The sequence below is a fragment of the Gasterosteus aculeatus genome, chromosome X (genome assembly GCF_964276395.1).
Source record: "Gasterosteus aculeatus chromosome X, fGasAcu3.hap1.1, whole genome shotgun sequence".
Taxonomy (NCBI): Eukaryota; Metazoa; Chordata; class Actinopteri; order Perciformes; family Gasterosteidae; genus Gasterosteus; species Gasterosteus aculeatus.
This window is the reverse complement of record NC_135698.1, coordinates 2645533-2664548: the sequence shown is the minus strand read 5'-3', so window position 1 is coordinate 2664548 and position 19016 is coordinate 2645533. Positions and strand designations below refer to the sequence as shown.

General features: G+C 43.0%; 1 protein-coding gene across 12 annotated transcripts; it reads right to left on the bottom strand.

Annotated features, from left to right (window-relative positions):
* Window positions 1-158: 158 nt before the first annotated feature.
* Window positions 159-17504, bottom strand: LOC120809159 (serine/threonine-protein phosphatase 6 regulatory subunit 3). Of its 12 annotated transcripts, none has more exons than XM_078082351.1 (26): window positions 17239-17504; window positions 14258-14426; window positions 13921-14152; window positions 13029-13215; window positions 12714-12851; window positions 11697-11762; window positions 11122-11234; window positions 10792-10905; window positions 10413-10539; window positions 9997-10149; window positions 8726-8875; window positions 8370-8434; window positions 7365-7480; window positions 7064-7149; window positions 6763-6849; window positions 6260-6357; window positions 4287-4341; window positions 3898-4028; window positions 3639-3754; window positions 3207-3429; window positions 3010-3107; window positions 2697-2904; window positions 2148-2165; window positions 875-976; window positions 674-748; window positions 159-574 (listed from the first exon to the last, which is right to left on the bottom strand). In XM_078082351.1, exons 3-26 carry the CDS (start codon window positions 14145-14147, stop codon window positions 523-525), a joined length of 2805 nt encoding a protein of 934 aa, XP_077938477.1. In that variant the 5' UTR covers window positions 14148-14152; window positions 14258-14426; window positions 17239-17504; the 3' UTR covers window positions 159-522. The 12 variants fall into 12 exon arrangements, with proteins under 12 accessions (XP_077938477.1, XP_077938478.1, XP_077938481.1 ...); XM_078082352.1 differs by having other exon boundaries at window positions 674-745; XM_078082355.1 differs by having other exon boundaries at window positions 6260-6339; window positions 17239-17471.
* Between the last annotated feature and the right edge of the window lie 1512 nt (window positions 17505-19016).

The window sequence follows — 19016 nt, the reverse complement described above, 5'->3', positions numbered from 1 at the left end:
ATAACTGCAGCAAAAAATAAAACAGTGTGGTATTTTTTTAAAGTGTGTGAGCATGCTGCTTAAGAGACTCAGACCGATGGGATCAGAGATCTACCGTTGCATTAGGTAACAGCTGGTTGGGCTTCTGTGGGAATTCATCTTAGTTGTTCCTGTATACATTTCTTTTTATAAAATATTTTATTCATACAATCATTTCTTTAACTAAAAGCAACATTACTATTTCATTTTGAGTGGCAAGATATCAGTTGCACATCATTTCAAGAACAATAGTATATAAACAAATGCAGAAAAAAAAAAATTATTCTGTATCCATTTGAGTATGTCTCTCAGTTTGTCCCGTGTCTGTACACCTGTCTTGTCCGTCAGTGGTGAGCCAATAGGAGTATTGCTGGTCCTGGGGGAGAGGGGAGGGGGGGGGGGGGGTCGGTACAGCTCTGAACAATGGTGTCTCTGCTGGATGGTCAGCGGGAGGTCCCGTGTGTGGCAGAACAGGCTGGACGTCGGCTGGACGTCAGGAGACCCTCACGCCGGCCCGTTGACAGCCGGCTCCGAGGACACGGCGCTCTGGTCCCGTCTGGGAAGACGAGGCGGGCAAAAGACCACGTCCACTTTTTTGAGTAACGGCAGTAAAAAGGAGGAGCTTAGTGTGCCGGTGGCTGCAGTCGAGACTTACTTGGCCTCCTCGTTGGGGGACATGTCCTCCAGAGGACCGTTGGGAAGCTCGACACCAGGCCGACACTTCTCACTGCTTAAAAACAGGCGGATTAACAGATCATTTTTAATTATAATCTCTTCATTAGATTGAAAAAAGTTAATTGTGAGCAGTAAAAAGATGATTTGGTGGGTGTGTGTGTGTGTGTGTGTGTGTCCTCACCCCGTGTTGGGACAGCAGGATGCGGCTGAGCTGTTGACGCCTGCTCTCTCTGCATCCACACACTCAACGTATTTCTCTGCAGAGGCGTTCTTCTCCTCATCGCTGTAAAACACACACACATCAATACCACACAAGGTGATCACAACCAACCGCGACCCCCACAGAGACACAAAGAACACAGTGAGTGACGCATGCTGGGGGGAGGGAGCACGCAGTAAAAAAAAAAAAAAAAAAAAAAAGGGTGAAAGGGTGTCGAAATGGAGCAGCATGTCGGAGAAGCATCAAAATGTACAGCAAATGGAGAAAGTCAACGGTTTGACAGAATGCGCTTTGCAGTTTCAGAGCCAAATAGCAGGCGGTCGCCTGCCGCCCGATTTGGAGGCCGATTAGACCCAAATTGCCAGCCGTCAAGTCTCGCTTTGTGTCAGAGAACCACCAATAATCTTGATGAGGCCTCAAAGCAAAAAACGGCCACACGCACCCGAATAGAACGCAAGGCAGCGGACCAGCTGATGCTGGAAGACCAATTAAAACACATCGCGGCAGCTAGAAAGTTAATAACGGGGCCACTCTGAACCAAAGGAAAACGCTTTAAGATTAAAAAAATAAAATAAAAATTCCCAGTAAGAAGACTGGAAAGGCACGACACAAGTGCTGTCCATGTACTATATTATTGTTATTATTAATATTACATTAGTGATTTTTTACAATCAAGTTATACCTACTCATTTTTTTTCTGATTAAAAAACGATTCTGGATTATTCGAAGAAAACGTGTGTCATTAATTGTAACTGTTGCACCAATGTGACATCATATCCACTCAATTTATCGTCTGGTCAGAACAGGACGAGAATACATTTAATGCTGAGCGCACTGCTGTATAAATGCATTTACAATCAGCAGTGCTTGTGCCGGTCCAGTATTGTGACACTTTTACATTTAATTTGTGCATTTGTAACTTGGATCAACACAAAAAAACCAAAAAAAAAAAAAACCGCAATAAAACTTTTAACGCCGTTTGTTTAGGCCACTTAAGCTGCACTTCCACTGTCATCAAAATGAATAATGTGGCGTTTAATCCGTTCGGCTTGTTGACAGAAGTAAGCCATAAACTAATAAATAAGAACACATGCAGAATGGAGATAATGAAATAAAGAAACAAAAAGGAGCTGAAACCAAAAGAAGATCAAAATTGGGAAAGAAAAGTTGGTGGTTGACGTGACAACAAGACTACATCACGGCTGCAGGCTGATCTCTGATTGGCTGTACATACCGATAAGATTTCAAAACTCTGAAGAAGACCACACCCACAACGCACAGCAAGAGAGAGAGGAGGGGAAGCTCAGTTCAGACGGTTGTTACTCAGACAGACAGACAGACACAGTAGAACGCAGCGTCAACGGGGGACAGGAGGACAGCAGGAAACCTGTGGAATTATGGGAGCGTTGCTGACAGGTGCGCTTGAGTAATTAGTAGAAAGTGGAGCTCAAATGTCATAATGTCACGGCGTCGTACGGAGGAGTTTGACTTTCACTGTCAATACGGTTTAAACCAACTCTCGGTCACGCTGTTTAAGCGTATGATTATGGTTTAAATCCCTTTTCCCCCCCTGAAAGGGTTTTCATTTCTTGGGGAGTTTGTTCCTGTGCCGACGGGAGGGTTTCGGGACCGAGGACGTCGCGTGTGTACGGACTGTAAAGCTCCCGGAGGTAAATTTGTAATTAGCGATTTTGGGCAAAAGAAACACCAACGGTTGCGGCGTCTCCTCGGGGGGAAAACAGACGTGCGTTAGCGAGCCGCGGTGCGCTTGTGTCTGGCGAACCTCTTGAAGACGGCGGTCTCGGTCTTGGCGTCGACAGTGAGGCTGAGCGTCTCCTTCATGGAGCCGTTGATGACCGTCTCCGTGATGCTGCGCTGCTCACAGGGAGCGGCCTCCTCCTCCTCCTCCTCCTCTTCTTTACGTCTCCCACAATCCTTAGCTGAGGCCGAGGGGGGAGAAGCTACACTAGTACCCAGCCAACCATCACGATCTGGGATGGTCGGATTGAAACATTCCAAATTAAAACTCAAATCAGCTATTTATACACATTAGCTAGACTCACCTAAGTGTCACTAGGTCAATATAAACATCTCACCTTCAGGCTGTATGGGTGCGTTGACCCCTAGAGGGTCCATTGTCTCTATGCTGGTTTCCATGGCAACAGGGGAGTTGCACCTCAGAGGGTCTTTGGGGCTGAAAGGAGACATTTCTGCGGTCATAAAAACGTTCAAATTCATTTGTCGCCGCCGCACTCTCGGAAACTGAAAAAAAGAGTCCGTGGGGAGGCTCCACCTGACGGGAGTGAAGTTGGAGAAATCTGCCCAGCCTTCGGAGCTGGCGGTGGCAGGAGGAGTGGTGGAGCTCCACGCGGCCTCCGGGGGCTCCTCCGTAGAAGAGGAGGAGGGTGGGGGGGACAAAGCCGCGGGGGCAGCAGGGTTGCTGGGGCTGGTCGCCGGAGCGGTGGACGTACCGGTGTCCATGGGGATGTCGTCAAAGTTGGCCGTCCACACGGGCCCTAAGAAGAGATTAAGAATTATTAATAAAAACAACAACATGCAGCACCACTCCTACGTGCACAAAACGGTCATTTCAAAAACATCTTACACATCCCAAACATAATTATAAATATTGGCAACTGGGCGGAACAGCTTTAGCATCCTGAGCGCGTCTCGTTTGGCTTCCCGCGTTTTACTGCTTCGCTTGGCGTCGTGTTGCTACACCGACCTGTGTCCACCTCCATTCGGTCATCGGCGCTCGGGTTGGAGGCTTCGAACGTATCCCTCTTCACATCCTCCTCCTCGGAGTCCGTGCTTTCCTCGCTGTCCGTGCTGCCTGAACTCCTGAGATGGACACACACACACACACACACACACACACACACACACACACACACACACATCACGCGTGTTAGTGACGTCTTCATAATACTTGTCGCACTGAGGTGCAATTATCTTACGCAACACAGCAGCGCTGTCCGACTGACCTGGGGCGTCTTTGTGCCTCTGGGGCAAAGGTCACGTCCTTTTCGTCCCAGATGTCCTCCTCGTCTGAACCAGCGTCCTCGAACTGCTGGATTTTCTCCTTACAGCGCGCCTCAAACAAAGCTATATTCGCCTGGGAGCAAAACACACGGGCCGCACACTTTAGACAAACCCGACGTAGACACCAACGCGCACGGCGCCGCCTCGGGCAGCGCCGTGCGCTTTACATGTGGGAAAGTATTTGATCGAATCAGGGTTCTGCTTGAAATCTGATTTGAGCAAAAAGCCAAAACGTGCCACGTTGACAATAATGAAAAGACGTTTTCGTTCGTTGCTTTTAATTTGAACCGTTCTCATGTATGAAGTCAAGATTAATGATCATTGTACTTACACTTTCATTTGTATTCAGTGAAAAATTGATGTCTGATATTCTATCAAAGGGAATACTGCAATGTTAAAGAGAAGAGAGATTAGTTAAATTAGGGTCATTAGGCATCCACAGATATGAGAAACACACAGGCAGACAGGCTTCAGCAGAACATCGGGTCTGATACTGATCTAAAACTCTCCCTCACCCGTCTGCAGTATTAAAGAAATGTGGGTTTTGGTTTATAAACTGGCCAAAGAAAGAAGAGCCCTCATTGAAGGGGAATAGCCGCTTTCACAACGGCTAAATGTGGAAATTCTCCCAAAAAGCGTGATTTAAGTACCAGAACATTTAACATTGGATGTTGTTCATCGACAAGCAGAAGCTGAAAAACAAAGCTCCCAACAATAACGGTCAAACACTGTTAATCTGCAGGTAGCATTGAAGCAGAGACTGTAAACAACCTCCACGGTAAACGACGACTTAACGGATAAAAGATCGGCACAAAAAAAGGAGCAAACTTTTAGATCCCTGATCATGTTATTTTTTGCCGTTGATAAATGTATCTAATGTTCAGCCATTTATAGCGTTTCATCCTAAAAAGGAATAAACGCTTCCACCAAACAAATGAATCTCTCTCTCGCTGTGATTAGTCAGCTGACCGTCAGTGTCCGTTTCAAGTTAACTAAGCAGATTCTGCCAAAGTCACCAGAGATCGGTGACTAGAAAAGCACGAGTGTCAATGTCTTGATTGCGCATTTTACTGAATATTGAAACTTTATTTGATGGTGAAGGTAAACTGCAATTATTCCACGGTCCAGATGTGTGCTGTGGAAGCGATGCAAATCTTTAAGTAAACTAATATCTCATCTAAAAACGATTGTCAGAAGTTCTAAAACTGCTTGAGTGGCTTCAACTTTCCGGTGGGAAACCAGAATGAGAACGTGATGCAGTAAAAAAAACAAGCGCTAAAGACCAAGTCACATTCACACAATCACCTCCAGTCCCACCAACTCAGAAGAGCCTAACCGACCCCACCCACTGGAGCGTCTCCATCCCACCACCCTAAATTGCAGTAAGTCCATTTCATTTTGCTCTCAAACACGACAAATGGGAAGTATTTGACCTGCATGGATTGTTTTTAAGGCTCAGTCGGGTGCGTTGACATTAAAGGCCCAGTCGGATACGTTCTGAGGGGACGGACCGTCACCTTAAAGAATCAGCGGGTACATCAAACCAACGATTCCTCCAAGTAAACACGCCAACCGCTCAACAGATACTACTTCATATGATGGTGATTTAAAGAGTATCATGTAGAACGGACCAGACAGCAAGAAAAGTTCAATCTACCATTGCAACCTGTTATTAGACGGTCACTATGGAGTCAAAAGTTCAGTAAGATAGAACCTCCAGACCCATCTTTGGAAATACACACGTGCATTTTAATCTGGCAGTGTGTGCGCGCGCGAGGGAGAAATATCTGTGGTAAAACAATTACAGGAACGTTAGTATTGATGTACCGCTGGTTTCACTCGGCCAAAAGTCTCATTTTGTCCGATATTGCCCAAAAATTTAAAAAAAAACGCATGTAAAAAGAGAAAAGGGCTCTTCTTCAAACCAAACAAGACCCAAACCAGCTTGCCGTAAGGACGACAGAAAGGGACAGCACACAACCACAACGCCAAAGCTGGACATTCTGGATTCTTCAGTTTGAGCCATTTGCTCAAATGACTTCGGACGCCATATCAAAAGAGAAAATGAGGCCATCCTGAGGTAATCGCATTAGTTTTAATAGTCTAAATGTGACTTAAGATACATCTAAATTATGCTGCACAACATTGAGATTTTAATGTTGGCAAGAACGCTTTGGATAGCAGTGGTATTATTGAATGAGTGTATAGAATAACACCTTTGGCGAGTCGCAAGTGCCCTGTCCCTTCGTTTGTTACACAGCAATATTTAGACAGCAGGTACAGTCAAGCGGGATGAGTACTCACTCCACAACATCGTCCTGTTCAGCAAACTCTTCGTCATTGAAGCCGAACTGCTCAATAAAATTGGACGTCATTTGTTGCATCTGATAATCAGAAAAGGCCTGGCAAAACCCAGGACCAACGATAATGATATAGTCTTGGCTCTACACAAAAGGCGGTCATTACATTTATGTGGTTGTAAACACAAAAAGGAAAATGTTTAACATGTAGGCTAGACAGGTTAATAGCTAAGAAATAAAGAACATGCATTTGCACTCAAATGCCAAACTGCTTTTACATTAGATTTCTAAAAATATCAGACAATTCTTTTTTTATTTAAAGTCAATGTGAATGTTGTTTTTTTTTAACAACATTAGTAGTTAAGTAATCAAAAACATTTTCAAAAGAGATCTAGAGAAGGTTAGAGCTTCAGATGAAAACAGTCAGAAAGACCACAGAAGACACTTGTGGACGAGCTGGGCCCATGTGCGCGTGGATATGGCTGCATTCGAGTGTGTAGGTCTTACTTGTTGTAGAGAGGAGTCCTGGTGAAAGCCGCTGTCTTTAAAGTCCACCTCATCGTCACTGGACGAATGGATGTGGTGGGTATTCACCTACAGAGAGCAATAAGTGAGAATCCCGACAGTTTAGGAGATTGACGTGTACACAGAACACCGGCTGTGGCTTTAAAAGGTTCCTTTCGAATCCAAAACGCTGGGACAAATGAAAAGAAAAAGGGCGCACTGTCTAAGGGCGCAGCACAAACCAACATGTGTAGGGAAATAATAAAGCCTGCCGACAGGGTTAAAAGTCCATGTGGCTACTCACCAGGTCAACAGTGTTTCTCTTGTTTGTGTCGGACAGCTGGCCAGAAATAAAGGCCTCCCATTTCTCCCGGTCCTCCGCTGGGAGCTCTGTGTCACACAAACACACACCAACTGCAGCACTATACACACACACTTAATGAACGGTGCCCTTGTGTTCATTTCAGAAGCCACAAGTTACGTTGTGGAGTCATGCTACGGGAAGATCGCTGGCAACATCAGTTTATAGTCAGCGGCCTCAAACTGAAAGACAGAGGTGAAGACAGACGAGGAACGCAAGTTGCCGCAGACAGAAGAGTCCTTACCGGCGATAAGGTGTTGGATCTGTGGTCCATTGGGGCCTTTGTCGCAGTTGTGAACTATGGAGTTGGCTATTCTGGTGAGGTGACCCATGTAGCCTCGTCGGCGACCGCCTTCCGCCCTAAAACCAACGCATCAATGCAATCATCTGGACGTTCCATTATGAGCAGGAAAGCCACGCATCACAATCCTAACCATCGCGAACCTTCGACCACGCCAACGGCCTAAAACTGACGATTATTTTGATAATCAATTAATCAGTCGATTATTTCTTCAATGAATCGGATTAAACAGCATTAAAAAGCTTTAATTTTCAACCCTTTATTCTAAAACGGAACTGCAAATTCACATTGCAAAAAATACAGGTTGCTCCTTGAACATAATTTTTAAAAATTAAAAAATACAAAATCGGAAGATTTAACAGGATTTGTTTTAACGTCAGAACTAGTTCTCTATACTACACTCAAACACACCCACATGTTCACTTGAAGCTTATTCATTCAATTATTACCATCATTGTAGTGCAAGTTAAGTAAATGCATACAGCTAAAAAACAACCAAGTGCTATGAGATGAATTTCAAATTTGTAAATAAATGCATTAGAGGCTTCTTAGTTGATTTAATGGATCACTGTGTGTCTCCCTTTACAGGCATAACATCAATTACCGTATAACTCACAGTATATGCGCAAGCGCACTGGACTACCGTATATGACAGCATTAAAAAGTACAACACACACAAATATATTTGTCAACAATAACCGTTATGGGACAAAGCACAAAATATATACAAGACAACAGATTGGTCCAAAAGAGGCGAGTAAATAAAAACGTGTCATAGTCCTGCTAACTGCTTTGCTGCCGTGTATTAGCGAGCTAACGCTAGCTTGATGACGAGTAAACGGAAGGCTCGTTACGTTCCTCGCGTCCAAACGGGACAACCGGCCATAAATCTACCACGATAACATAATGATGCATAATTACACATTTGCAGCGGAGCAAAATACTCACTGATCCTTCTCATTGGAGCTCCAGGCCTCGATGATTCTCTGAATGAACTGTCCCTTTTGAAACAGCTGGTGGAATAAAACAAAAAAAATGAGGATATTAAAACAGCCATTTAAGCGTACCCACTTGCATAACATGCTCCTGCACACACAGAAATGCCTGGTGTACAGCCTTCCCTATCTAACGTATTCTCAGACTTGTGTCCTTCTACACAGTACAACGTACATTCTCGCCAACACAAATGAACGGATCACGGCAGGGATTACCCAGATTACTTGTGCCATTAAACACTGCATTTGTCCAATTTGACAATCCGTTGTTGGGTTTACGCTGAATGCATTTTATTACCCATATCTTACATGTTTGATGAGGATGCTCTCCCGGGGGTTTTCCTGCTCTGTGTCCAGCTGGATGTCAGTGGGGGCCGGGGGCATAGCCAGAATCATGGCTGTGCAGATCTCAACTTGAATGTGGAGGAAGTTGTTCCAGATGTATTTGAAATACATATCCTGGGCAGAAAACAAAACAAAATTGGGTCATTAAGAAATTGTTTAGATCGTCCAGATACTAGACTTTTACAGATGTTATTTAGTTATTCTAGATGATCTCAGTATGTACTATGTACGGTGACAGTGACCAACAGACTACCTACCAAACCCAATCTCTAGTTTAACAAATTCATCAAAATATACCAACTCCCAATGTAACTAAAAATTCAAACTGAAATGTCAAGGGAAACTTGCATATGCAAAACTACAGCAGGTAAAAGGCTAAACAGGAACTTCACGTGTACGATTATTTGTAGGTTTTATTATTATTATTATTTTTTTTTTACAGTTGCACACTACCAGATCGTCACAATTAAGGCAGTGAATTCAATAACAAAGAGTGCAATAAAGTTTTCTTCTATAGGAACAAGTCAAGAACCAGTGTGATCAGAGCACGCTAACCGCTGCACCCAGTCATGCGCCTGCACGCGTTGACTGACAGGAGGGCGGGGGCGAGCTCACAGGGGGGGGAGACATGGCCTCACGTGCACAAGCTTGTCAGGGAAAAAAAAAAAGATGGCAGACGCGAAATGTGGAAGTGCTTTGGCAACATTACATAGCGTGTATAATCAATGCTCTGATGGCACCATGTTGTTTTCAGCAAGATTAATATCTTGCTGTAGGCCAATAATCATTTAATGCCATTTGTTTTCAAAAAGCTGAGCAGGAAATATATTTTTTTTAAACTATTTTTTCACACTTTATTTGGGTATTGTGACTATCAATTTAAAGTGTCAGTAGACAGATATACAAGCCCCGATTTAGGAAAGGGTCTGTGGCAGAGTGCGACCAGGCTAAAGCTATTACAGCATCAATGGATGCTGTAGTATACTGTATTGAGTAAAGGAATAGGGTATCAAGTCACCATAATTCATGTTGCACCCCTAGTTTTTAAAGTCTCATATGAGGAAAAACATACCAGAAAAAATACCATTGAGTATCTGTCATTTATAACACATGATCTCAGATCAAACCGTTGTCACAGTTCAGCCTCAGTTCTTAAGATTTAGATTTAAAATGCCACTTGCAGTGGTTTGTAATACAGAAGAAACACCAGGGAAACTAAAACAGACATTACTCACTAGTATGACTCCCAGTGTGTTGAGGTTAATGAGTTCCGTGTTGATGCTGTGCGTGTTGCTCTGCAACAGACTGGCCACCAGTCTAACCACATTGAGCCTGGTGTTGCCAACAGGGGGGTCCAGCACCCCCCACGTTGTCTTCATCACGTTGGCCTGTTGGCAGAGAAGACACTGCTCAATAAAGCCACAAGTGACTGGCAGACACGCAAACTGATTCCTGAATAATTATAGTATGTGGTAGAGGACATTCTGACAGTAGTCTTCAGCTGCTTTCTAAGAATATACTAATTCAAAATAAACTGAAAACATATCAAAATGAGTTAATAATGATCCCTTGCAAACTGCAAAATTGTAACTTCAGTCAACAAGACATTGAGTTCATCTGAACTGCTTGTATCCGGGTTTTTTTTTTTTACCTTTGGGGGTTCGAGTAGCAGCTGGTGAAAGTCTTTGAGTCGGGGTCTCACAGCCTCTAGGATGCTGTGGTTAACGGAGAATGAAGGGTGGGACATCCCAGGGGGGCACTCCATATGACCCTCGAACCTGCAACGTAGAGAGTCAGTTGGGTGAAGCGCCGCACTACTCAACTATGGACACTGGTAGACAAATACACGTTGAGCGTTCTCTCCAAGTGAAGCAGATCCTCTGAATTTACCACCCGTTTAATAAGGTGACTTTCATGTTTCGGTCAGATTAGCACTCATTCAAAACTTTAACTAGACCCTTTGAAAAGTTACTATAAAATCTGTCATCAAATGTACACACGCACGCACACACAAAGGCCACAGGACGTACGCTGGTCTCCTGGTCTCAAATAATGTGAGGAGGATCTGGATGACACTGACGATTGCAGATTCCTTCTTCTCCTTGTCAAAGATATTAGAAAGCAACTGCTCCACAGTCTCCTGCCTGTGGGGGAGGACAGACAAGAGCAGCAGCCTTCAAAGACCTGCAGTTTCCAGTGAAGAGTGGTTTTCTTTAGTAGCCTACTAGGCAAGAAGGACAGTAGCCAGATGACAAAACAAATCAAATTGATGTACATGGAAAATGACTACAGTAATAAGAACCAAATATTGAACTAACTTGCAGTTCTGCATGTCTAAGTTCTTGGAAATGCATGCCTACTTTTCAAGTGTGGACAGAAGTGGGTCCGGATCAGAGGAGCCTTGGACCTGGAACATCTGGTCCCGGCTCAGCCGGATGATCTCACACAGGGACTGGGAGGCATTGGAGTGTCTCTGAGTTAAGAAAGTTGGATTAAATAAATTGTCAGCAACCAGCTGATGCTAAAAGTGAGACATTTTCTTTTCAAATTGGCACCAAATATTTAATGAAACTTTTTTTTTTTCCCCTGGCAAGGCTATATTGTAAACAACAAATCAGTAGTGAAATCTGCAGGGGGAGAGCTAGCTAACATTAGCGGATTTCAACCTGTGGGCAGAAAAGTCCTGATTAGGTAAATAATAGTAACACTGGTATTGGGAGAGAAATTCTAATGTTACACTGATGTGTTCAGAAGTAGTCATGTGATATTTACATTTGCTGAGGAGGATCATCAGGGACTAAAAGTACATAATTACAAAAACAGCAATGAAACAGTATTAAAAAGTGTATATGGAGTAAGTAACAGTAAAATGTATCCTAAATGCAAACTGAACAAACTGGTGACCAATGCAGGAAAGCGCTAGTGTGAAACTCACGTCTTCATCTTGAGACGGTTGTACCATGTCCACGAGTCTCTGAATCACCTTCTCCTCATTCAGCCACTGAAAGAGGACAAAGACGATCACGACGGCACACAACCGAAGCAAGAACACCTTCAATGTCAAGCAGAAGGAATATGTTCCTCCAGCAAGTCAGTATGCTGCTCCAAATCTTTTTTTTTAACATTTACAATTATCCCCTGATCTCTGCGCGGGGGGGGGGGGGGGGGGGGGGGGGGGAGGGCACAAACAGACACATGCACAATACTAAAGATAGTTGCCTCAGAAAAACATTCTGCACATTTTCTGCATAGTCTGAAAATCAGAAGCAGAGACCAGACGTCAACTAGGGCTGTCAGCAAATATTCTATATTCGAATATATATATAGAACTATATATAAAAACACATAACATAACAGCAGCAGCAGCGGCGCAACCCGTCTGCTTTGCGGGGGCGCGCGCCTGTACTGACTGTATAGTGCATGAATAAAACAGACTAGATCGGCTACAACAGCTTCATGCACTGGTTTGATTATTTGCCGCTTCCTGCCAAGGAAAAACTTTGTGGCGGTACGCGCGTGAGAGAGCGAGAAAGAGTGCGATCTGCGGTCTCGGCGATTGGCCAGTTCTTTTACTTATTTTTGTGTAGGGAATATGTTAAATATGTTTAAACTTAAATAAATGACCTATACAAGTGGTTATGTCTTGCTGTATTAATTTGTCCTGTTATTGACGTGCCTAATGCGCAACCAGATATTCGAATATATTTGTGTTTTATTAAAGCGGATATTCGAACGACAGCCTTATTGTCAAAACATTTGGACCTGTCCAAACACTAATGTCGATGCATCCGGGTGCTGCAGCATGCGTTCTCTTTTGTATGAATACTAAACTCTGCCAGATCACAAACAGGGAAATCTCATTTGCTGCCGTAATTTTGTAGGATGGTCCAATTGAAATTAACAGATATGGGATGTGCTAGAAAGTGTTACTGTAGTAGTGCACGCGACCCACATTGAGAACGTCCTGTCGTAGCTGTTGTGGCTCGATGCAGGTGAGCATTCTCAGCAGCAGGTCCATAATGGCAGACGTCCCGATGTGTTTGATCATCAGGTCCACAAAGTCATCCCGCTTTCGCAGAAACTCCACTATCTACAAACACAGGCAAACAAGCCATACACATTAAAATCTGTACACAGGATAAACCAAAAGGGCATGTGACCCGATTACCCACAAATGTTGCGGTTTGGCATTGATTATGAAAAAAGTATTTCAGTGGACTCCCTGGATGCCGTTAACAGATACAACAATCTCTTGACACCCACTTACCTGGTCTGGCTTGCGTCCGATAAGAATGGATAGGACCTTGGAGAAGAAGCTGGCCAGGAGCGGGTTGAGAGGCGGCTCGTTCTGCAGGAAGCCATACAGTTTTATGAGCAGGTTTTCATCTTCTCCCAGCCGGTCGTTGATCTGGCCCACATCGGATGTAAGCAGCTCACATGATATGTTGGGATACCTGCGGGAGAGCAAAAGCGTCAAAGTTTACAAAACTGTAGATGAACTTTTACACCTGCCACCACCAAATATGTGCTGTTAGATGACAGGAATCATAAGCAGGGGATGAAAGAATAACTGGATCTGAACCCTAATGTTCAATTTCAAGTCAATCGGATTCAATTTGGATGCCAAACAAACAACTTTTGTTCTAAAGGCTACCAGAAGTTTGAGTTAGTGTAAATGACCTGAAGACCAAAAAAAATACAAATTTTATCCACAGTTCCAAATAGTCCGCTTACTAGACTTGCTGACCAAGCTTTCCTGCTGATTTCAACAAACATCTATTGTCCCGAGCCGGAGTCTTAAGCACGGATTTCCGGCTTAATTCAATTTATTTTGTAGAGCCCATATTACAAATTGGTCTCAGAGGGCTTCATGATCTGTACACACGTGACATCTTCCATCCTGGAACCCTCATACTGACAGAAAAAACTAGGGTACACACACACACACGTCTTTAAACTATGATATTGTATTTACTTGTTCATGGGACAACTCCTGGCACTAAATGCTCAAAACGATCCAGAGTGTAAAGGAGCCGTTGCAGTGCAGACGAGAAAAAAAATGGTTGAAATGCAGTATGACAAGTTCTTGAAAGGAGACAAAACAGGGCTTTCATTTGAATGGCTAAACCCTTCTTATCCTTTGCTCAATTTCAACTCACTTGTATTTAACTTTCTCCTCAACTTCAGTGCTGGGTTCCTGTGTGATGTAGGTGACCAGGTCCTCCATGCACTGGGGTCTCAACAGGAAGTCAACCAGTTTGTGGTTCTGGGCCTTGCACTCCTGCAGCACATCGTCCTCATCCATCACCTCCGTCAGAGTCACATCTTCCTTATCCAACAGCGTGTCGATGTGGGACGTGGTGTGGAGGTCAAATTTCCAAAACATGTTGGCTTTAAAGGAAAGTGAAAACATGAGCAACGGTGTTAGTAAAAAAAAAAGAAAAAAGAAAAGCGTCCTTCCATGAGAGGTTATCGGAGTATAACAGTTGTGCCTACCTGTGAGTATTAGAGTCCAAACAGCGGAGCTCAGGTTAAAAATAGCTGTGTTCTAGTCTTTGGGAGTTGTGGCCCATTCCAGGTTAGCCAGATGGACAGACGGGGGGGGCGACGGAGGTGATGGACAGACTGACCAAACACACATATAGTGGATTAACAGCACACACACCTGTGAAGAGGAAAAGGACGTCATTATATTGTTAGAGGAATATCTCACCGTTTTGGGATATTATTAGCAAAAAGGAACAAATCGTTCACATGGACGTCTAAGTAGAAACAATGCAGAGTGCGACCATAACAGATAAATGGTCTAAGTCTCAAAGAACTAGCAGGATGGAAAAGCATGTTCAGATTTTCATCTTTCCAAAGTTCCTTGAACACGTCACGTATGACAAATCCAATACCAAAAAACGGTTTCTTCTCCATGTCGCATTTAAAATAAAAAAATTAAACAAAAAGTTAGCTTTAACCAGATCTTGTAAAAACAGTCTACATGCTGCTTAATAGGAGAGGCTGTCAGAATGTGTAAATAGGTAAAAATAGAAATATTACACAGACTTACACTCCTGGACACAAAATGTTGGATGTGTAGATTTCATTGTTTGCTGATTTTTGTAGAGGAAATTGAGAAAATCAACTTACATTTTGCACGTGTATGCCATGAAAAGAGTATTATATCACACATATATTTCAATAGAGGTCATGCACGCTGCAGTAAAAATCAAAGCCACACAGATGAAGATATGATGGGAGCACAAAGCGGCGTGGAGTTCAGACGGTTAAACACACTTCACAAACGGCAGGTTTCCACCCGCCCATCATGATCTAAAGTAGTGGTGTCAAACTCAATCAGAGAGGGACAAAATTCAAAACTGGTATTGCGTTGAGGGCCAAATAAGGGTAACATTACTTGAAACTGGATAGAAAGCGCTTTGGGTAAAGTGCTGAGAGAAAACATATTTAAGTATGCTACATTTTTCATGCATATGTAGCCGTGTCAGATGTTTGGCATCTTTTCTTGACTGACAGTTCATTAAATGCTTGAGGTTAGATTCCGTGCTGGAGGACTATCAGCTCCATATTTCAGGTCCTGTTTCCACATCAAATACAAACGGATTGCTACGGAGGTGCTCCACGTTCAGACCATATCGGAAAGACAGAAATTGGCCGTTACTTGCGCGGTTAGTGCGGATACAGCACCTGTATTTCTTATTGTGCTTGTATGTTAAATTTGGAGAGCTTTACCACGCAACGTTTCTAGTTTATGATGCAGCGATACATGTCAGCTCAGCTGTTCATTAATCAGCCTTTTCTACAGGTCAAAATAGACGTAAGCTGCAAACTTACAAAGGGTGAAAAAGGTGAGGCGGGATAAGCGCGTACAGTAAGAACAGCGGAAATGAAGACACTGTAGAGATTGGCCAAAGCTCGTCACGCAACATTAACATTTGTTAATGATTAAGATCACGACGTCACCTTGTCTCAGTCAAATCTCAGAAATGCTGACCAGCCAGAAACACATTTACTGTACACAACGTATACTACATCCACTCTACACCTCATCATTCACTTCTGCCACACAGCCCAAATGAATCAAGAAAAAAATATATATTCTACATCAAAAACTTTTCAGAAGAGAATTACATTACTCTTCAGCTGCAGGGAAGATGTATTATAACCAGGTTATTACCGTGCATCCAAACCGGTTTCTAAGTTCTGATTTAAAAGCGAACCATTCTTAAACATCTGATGCTAGCCACTGTGAACTCAAAACTAATAACGTAATTGTCATGATCATAATATTTACGTTTGAGTGGTTTCATAATCTTTCTTTCCATGTGAAGAACCTTAGCAACAGCGGTGCACGGCAGGCACAATAAATACATTCATAAATCGTATAAAGTCTCAAGATCGAGGACTAAATTGTGTCCCTCTACCATTATCGCCTGAATCAAATGACAGCGAGATAAACCAACGGCTACAAACAATACAATCACCATGGTAACCGCACGGAAGGTCTATGAGAACCACAGTAACCGTGTCTCATGAGATGCCGCAGTCAGGAGACCACAAAAAGATCGATCTCGGTACTAATCGACAGACGTTTGACAGTTTTCAATGAAAGCACCGCGCGCATGCCCAAACATCGATTTCCTTACTTAAAAATCAACAGAGTTCCAAAAGCTTATACACCAAGACCTGTGGGGGTTTAGTGATGTTTAACACCGTATTCCGAACCAGTTGGTGGACGCCGGTAAACGCAAATGACGGTATTAGTCAGTCGGTACGGTCTTGCCATCTAACAAACGCACGCAAAGTCGGCATTCCTTAAAAAAAAAAAAAAAAAAAAAGAGTTGACGTAGCTTGTCTCATCGAATAACGTCAGAAACGTCTTTTAACTTTGATTGCGTGGTTTAAAACGCAAGGCAAAATGTGGATTCGAGTCTGGCGTATAAAACGATACCACTGAATAGCGTCTTTTTCGTTTTATTGTCGGAGAACCAACGTTACGTTTGCAGTAACGTCAGTGCATTTACATACCAGGGCCCCAAAACAGACTACTGCTAACGCAAAAGAAACGCACCGGCTCAGGCCAACGGGCTAACGTCACTAGCCTCCATTAGCTATTGTTAGCTAACCTGGACACCCAACGTAAACCGGGTTTAAACTATTCGCTATCGTCAAACGTTACGTCGGACTGACCTGATCATTAAGCTATGACACGATCACTAATTGGATGATAGGTGGGCCAAATAAATAACGTTATTAGCAGCACACTAGCTACTGATACGGAAAGTTAAAAGTGTAGCGTTACCCCTGTCCTAGCTTGAGGTACAGCCAAAGCGACTGACAGCGTAGCGTTAAGATGGCCAAGTATGCTCCTTTGCTAAGCAGCTAGCGTTAGCCGGCTATCCACAGACCGCTGGCGGTTACCGTCTCTTCAGCACCAACCAACTGCACGGGCCGGCAAGTGTACCTACCGATAGACCACGGCGAACAACGAGTCTCCAGCGTGTAGCTTATCTTGCCATTAGCCCCGGGTCTTAACAAAACAAACACCGGGAAAACACGAAATTCCGAAGGAAAATAACGCGTTTTAAACTGATTCTGACAGGCGCGAAAAGGTAGATCATCGGAGGGCACTTTTCAAGATGGCGGTTCCGTCAACTTCAGCGGCCCCTTCCCCCACTAGCGCTACCGTGTCTGTCACTCAACTGGTCACTGCAAAGCTATTGGCTGTAATCCCGTCACTCAAAGTACGCCTTGCGGTTTTATTGGCTACAGAGCCTGCCACTTCACCACGTCATTCAATTGAATCATATGTGTGTTGCGGCCCGGAAAAGCGGAGTTTATACTGATTTTATTTACTGTATATATGGTTGTAAAAAAACACCTGGTCAAAGTAAAAGTAAAAAATAAATCTCATTGAGTTATATAGTCGCTTATGGATCAAATTGGGTTAATACACAATATCATGATTAACTCCGCTCGCACGTTTGCTTGGTATTCAAAATCGAACATACTCTCAGATTACCAGTACGCTGTTGGCTTCACGAGAAACGCCCAATTGACAGAGGTTTACGTATCTGTTGTTATCTGAGATGTTTTTCACCTTTGGCCTCGCATACTTGTGGGCGGAGTCTATCGGAAGACCATATTAATGTAACCAGGTAAACACGTTATTCAGCTCTCGCCCTGACGCATGAATACATGAGTAGCACATGTATTGTGATACGAAATACCCCTCAAACAAATGTATTAAAATAAATTACAAAATACACGTGACAGAAAATGTAACAAAACACAATGTATGTGTTTTGTATTTATAATATAATATATTTTTTTCTGAATTCTACATTTTCTCACAATTTGGTATTGCAGAGCATTCAGGTTTGGGCTATATAATAAACACAAAGCTCTGGAGAGCCACACAAAAAAGGGAAGAACAGTTACAGAATCCCAGTGTAACTTAGCAACGCTATTAAAAAACAACAACTTGATTGATGATATATATATTGATGGGACTTAAAATCCCTTAACATCCCATAACCATTGTAAGAAAATATTCATAACATACGAATAGCATCATATATAATGCCAATGTACTATAAAAGTTAAAAATTAATTAAAACCAGTTAATTCAGGTAAAGACCCGATTCCATCGAAGATTGCAGACATAAGCTTGGTTCCATCTATGCTTGTTGATGTTCATTATCTTGCTGAGACATAGTGTCCACCTGGCCAACTGTAGAATGTATGAAAATAAGAAGACCTTCATTATTTGCCTTTTAAATAGGATTAAGTGGATATTTAATGTTTAACAAATGGGCCGCTACTGTCATAGCCTGGCTAACTGAACTATAATATCTGCCTGTAATTGATATGGCATTCTGACACTCAAATCAAGAAGATACAACATAACTTGTAATACAGTGCATGATTAGATGATCAGACGTATTTTTAAAGGGTATCAGGAACATACAAGATCCCGCTTCCTATACCTAGCTACTGGTATATTAGCTTGCTAAACACTGGCTATGCACTAGCCTAGACAGCACGCTAGCGTTATTAGCAGGTTAGCATCGATCGCTAGCTTAATATTCACCATGTGTCTACAATGGGATATGTAGCCAGACCCAGACATAAATTTTACATCAAGGTAGTTGACAGTCAGAGTGAGATACAATATATACCTTGACAATTAATTGAATTGAACTGTTTTTTTTTATTTGTGGAAGTATTTTGAGTATTTTAAAAA

Coding starts and splice junctions, on each gene's coding strand:
- LOC120809159 (XM_078082351.1), bottom strand. CDS start 14,147: ATGTTTTGGAAATTTGACCTCCACACCACGTCCCACATCGACACGCTG. Junction 4,342..6,259: donor GAACAGGACGATGTTGTGGA/GTGAGTACTCAT, acceptor TTAACATTGCAG/TATTCCCTTTGATAGAATAT. Junction 4,029..4,286: donor CACTGAATACAAATGAAAGT/GTAAGTACAATG, acceptor TTTTGCTCCCAG/GCGAATATAGCTTTGTTTGA.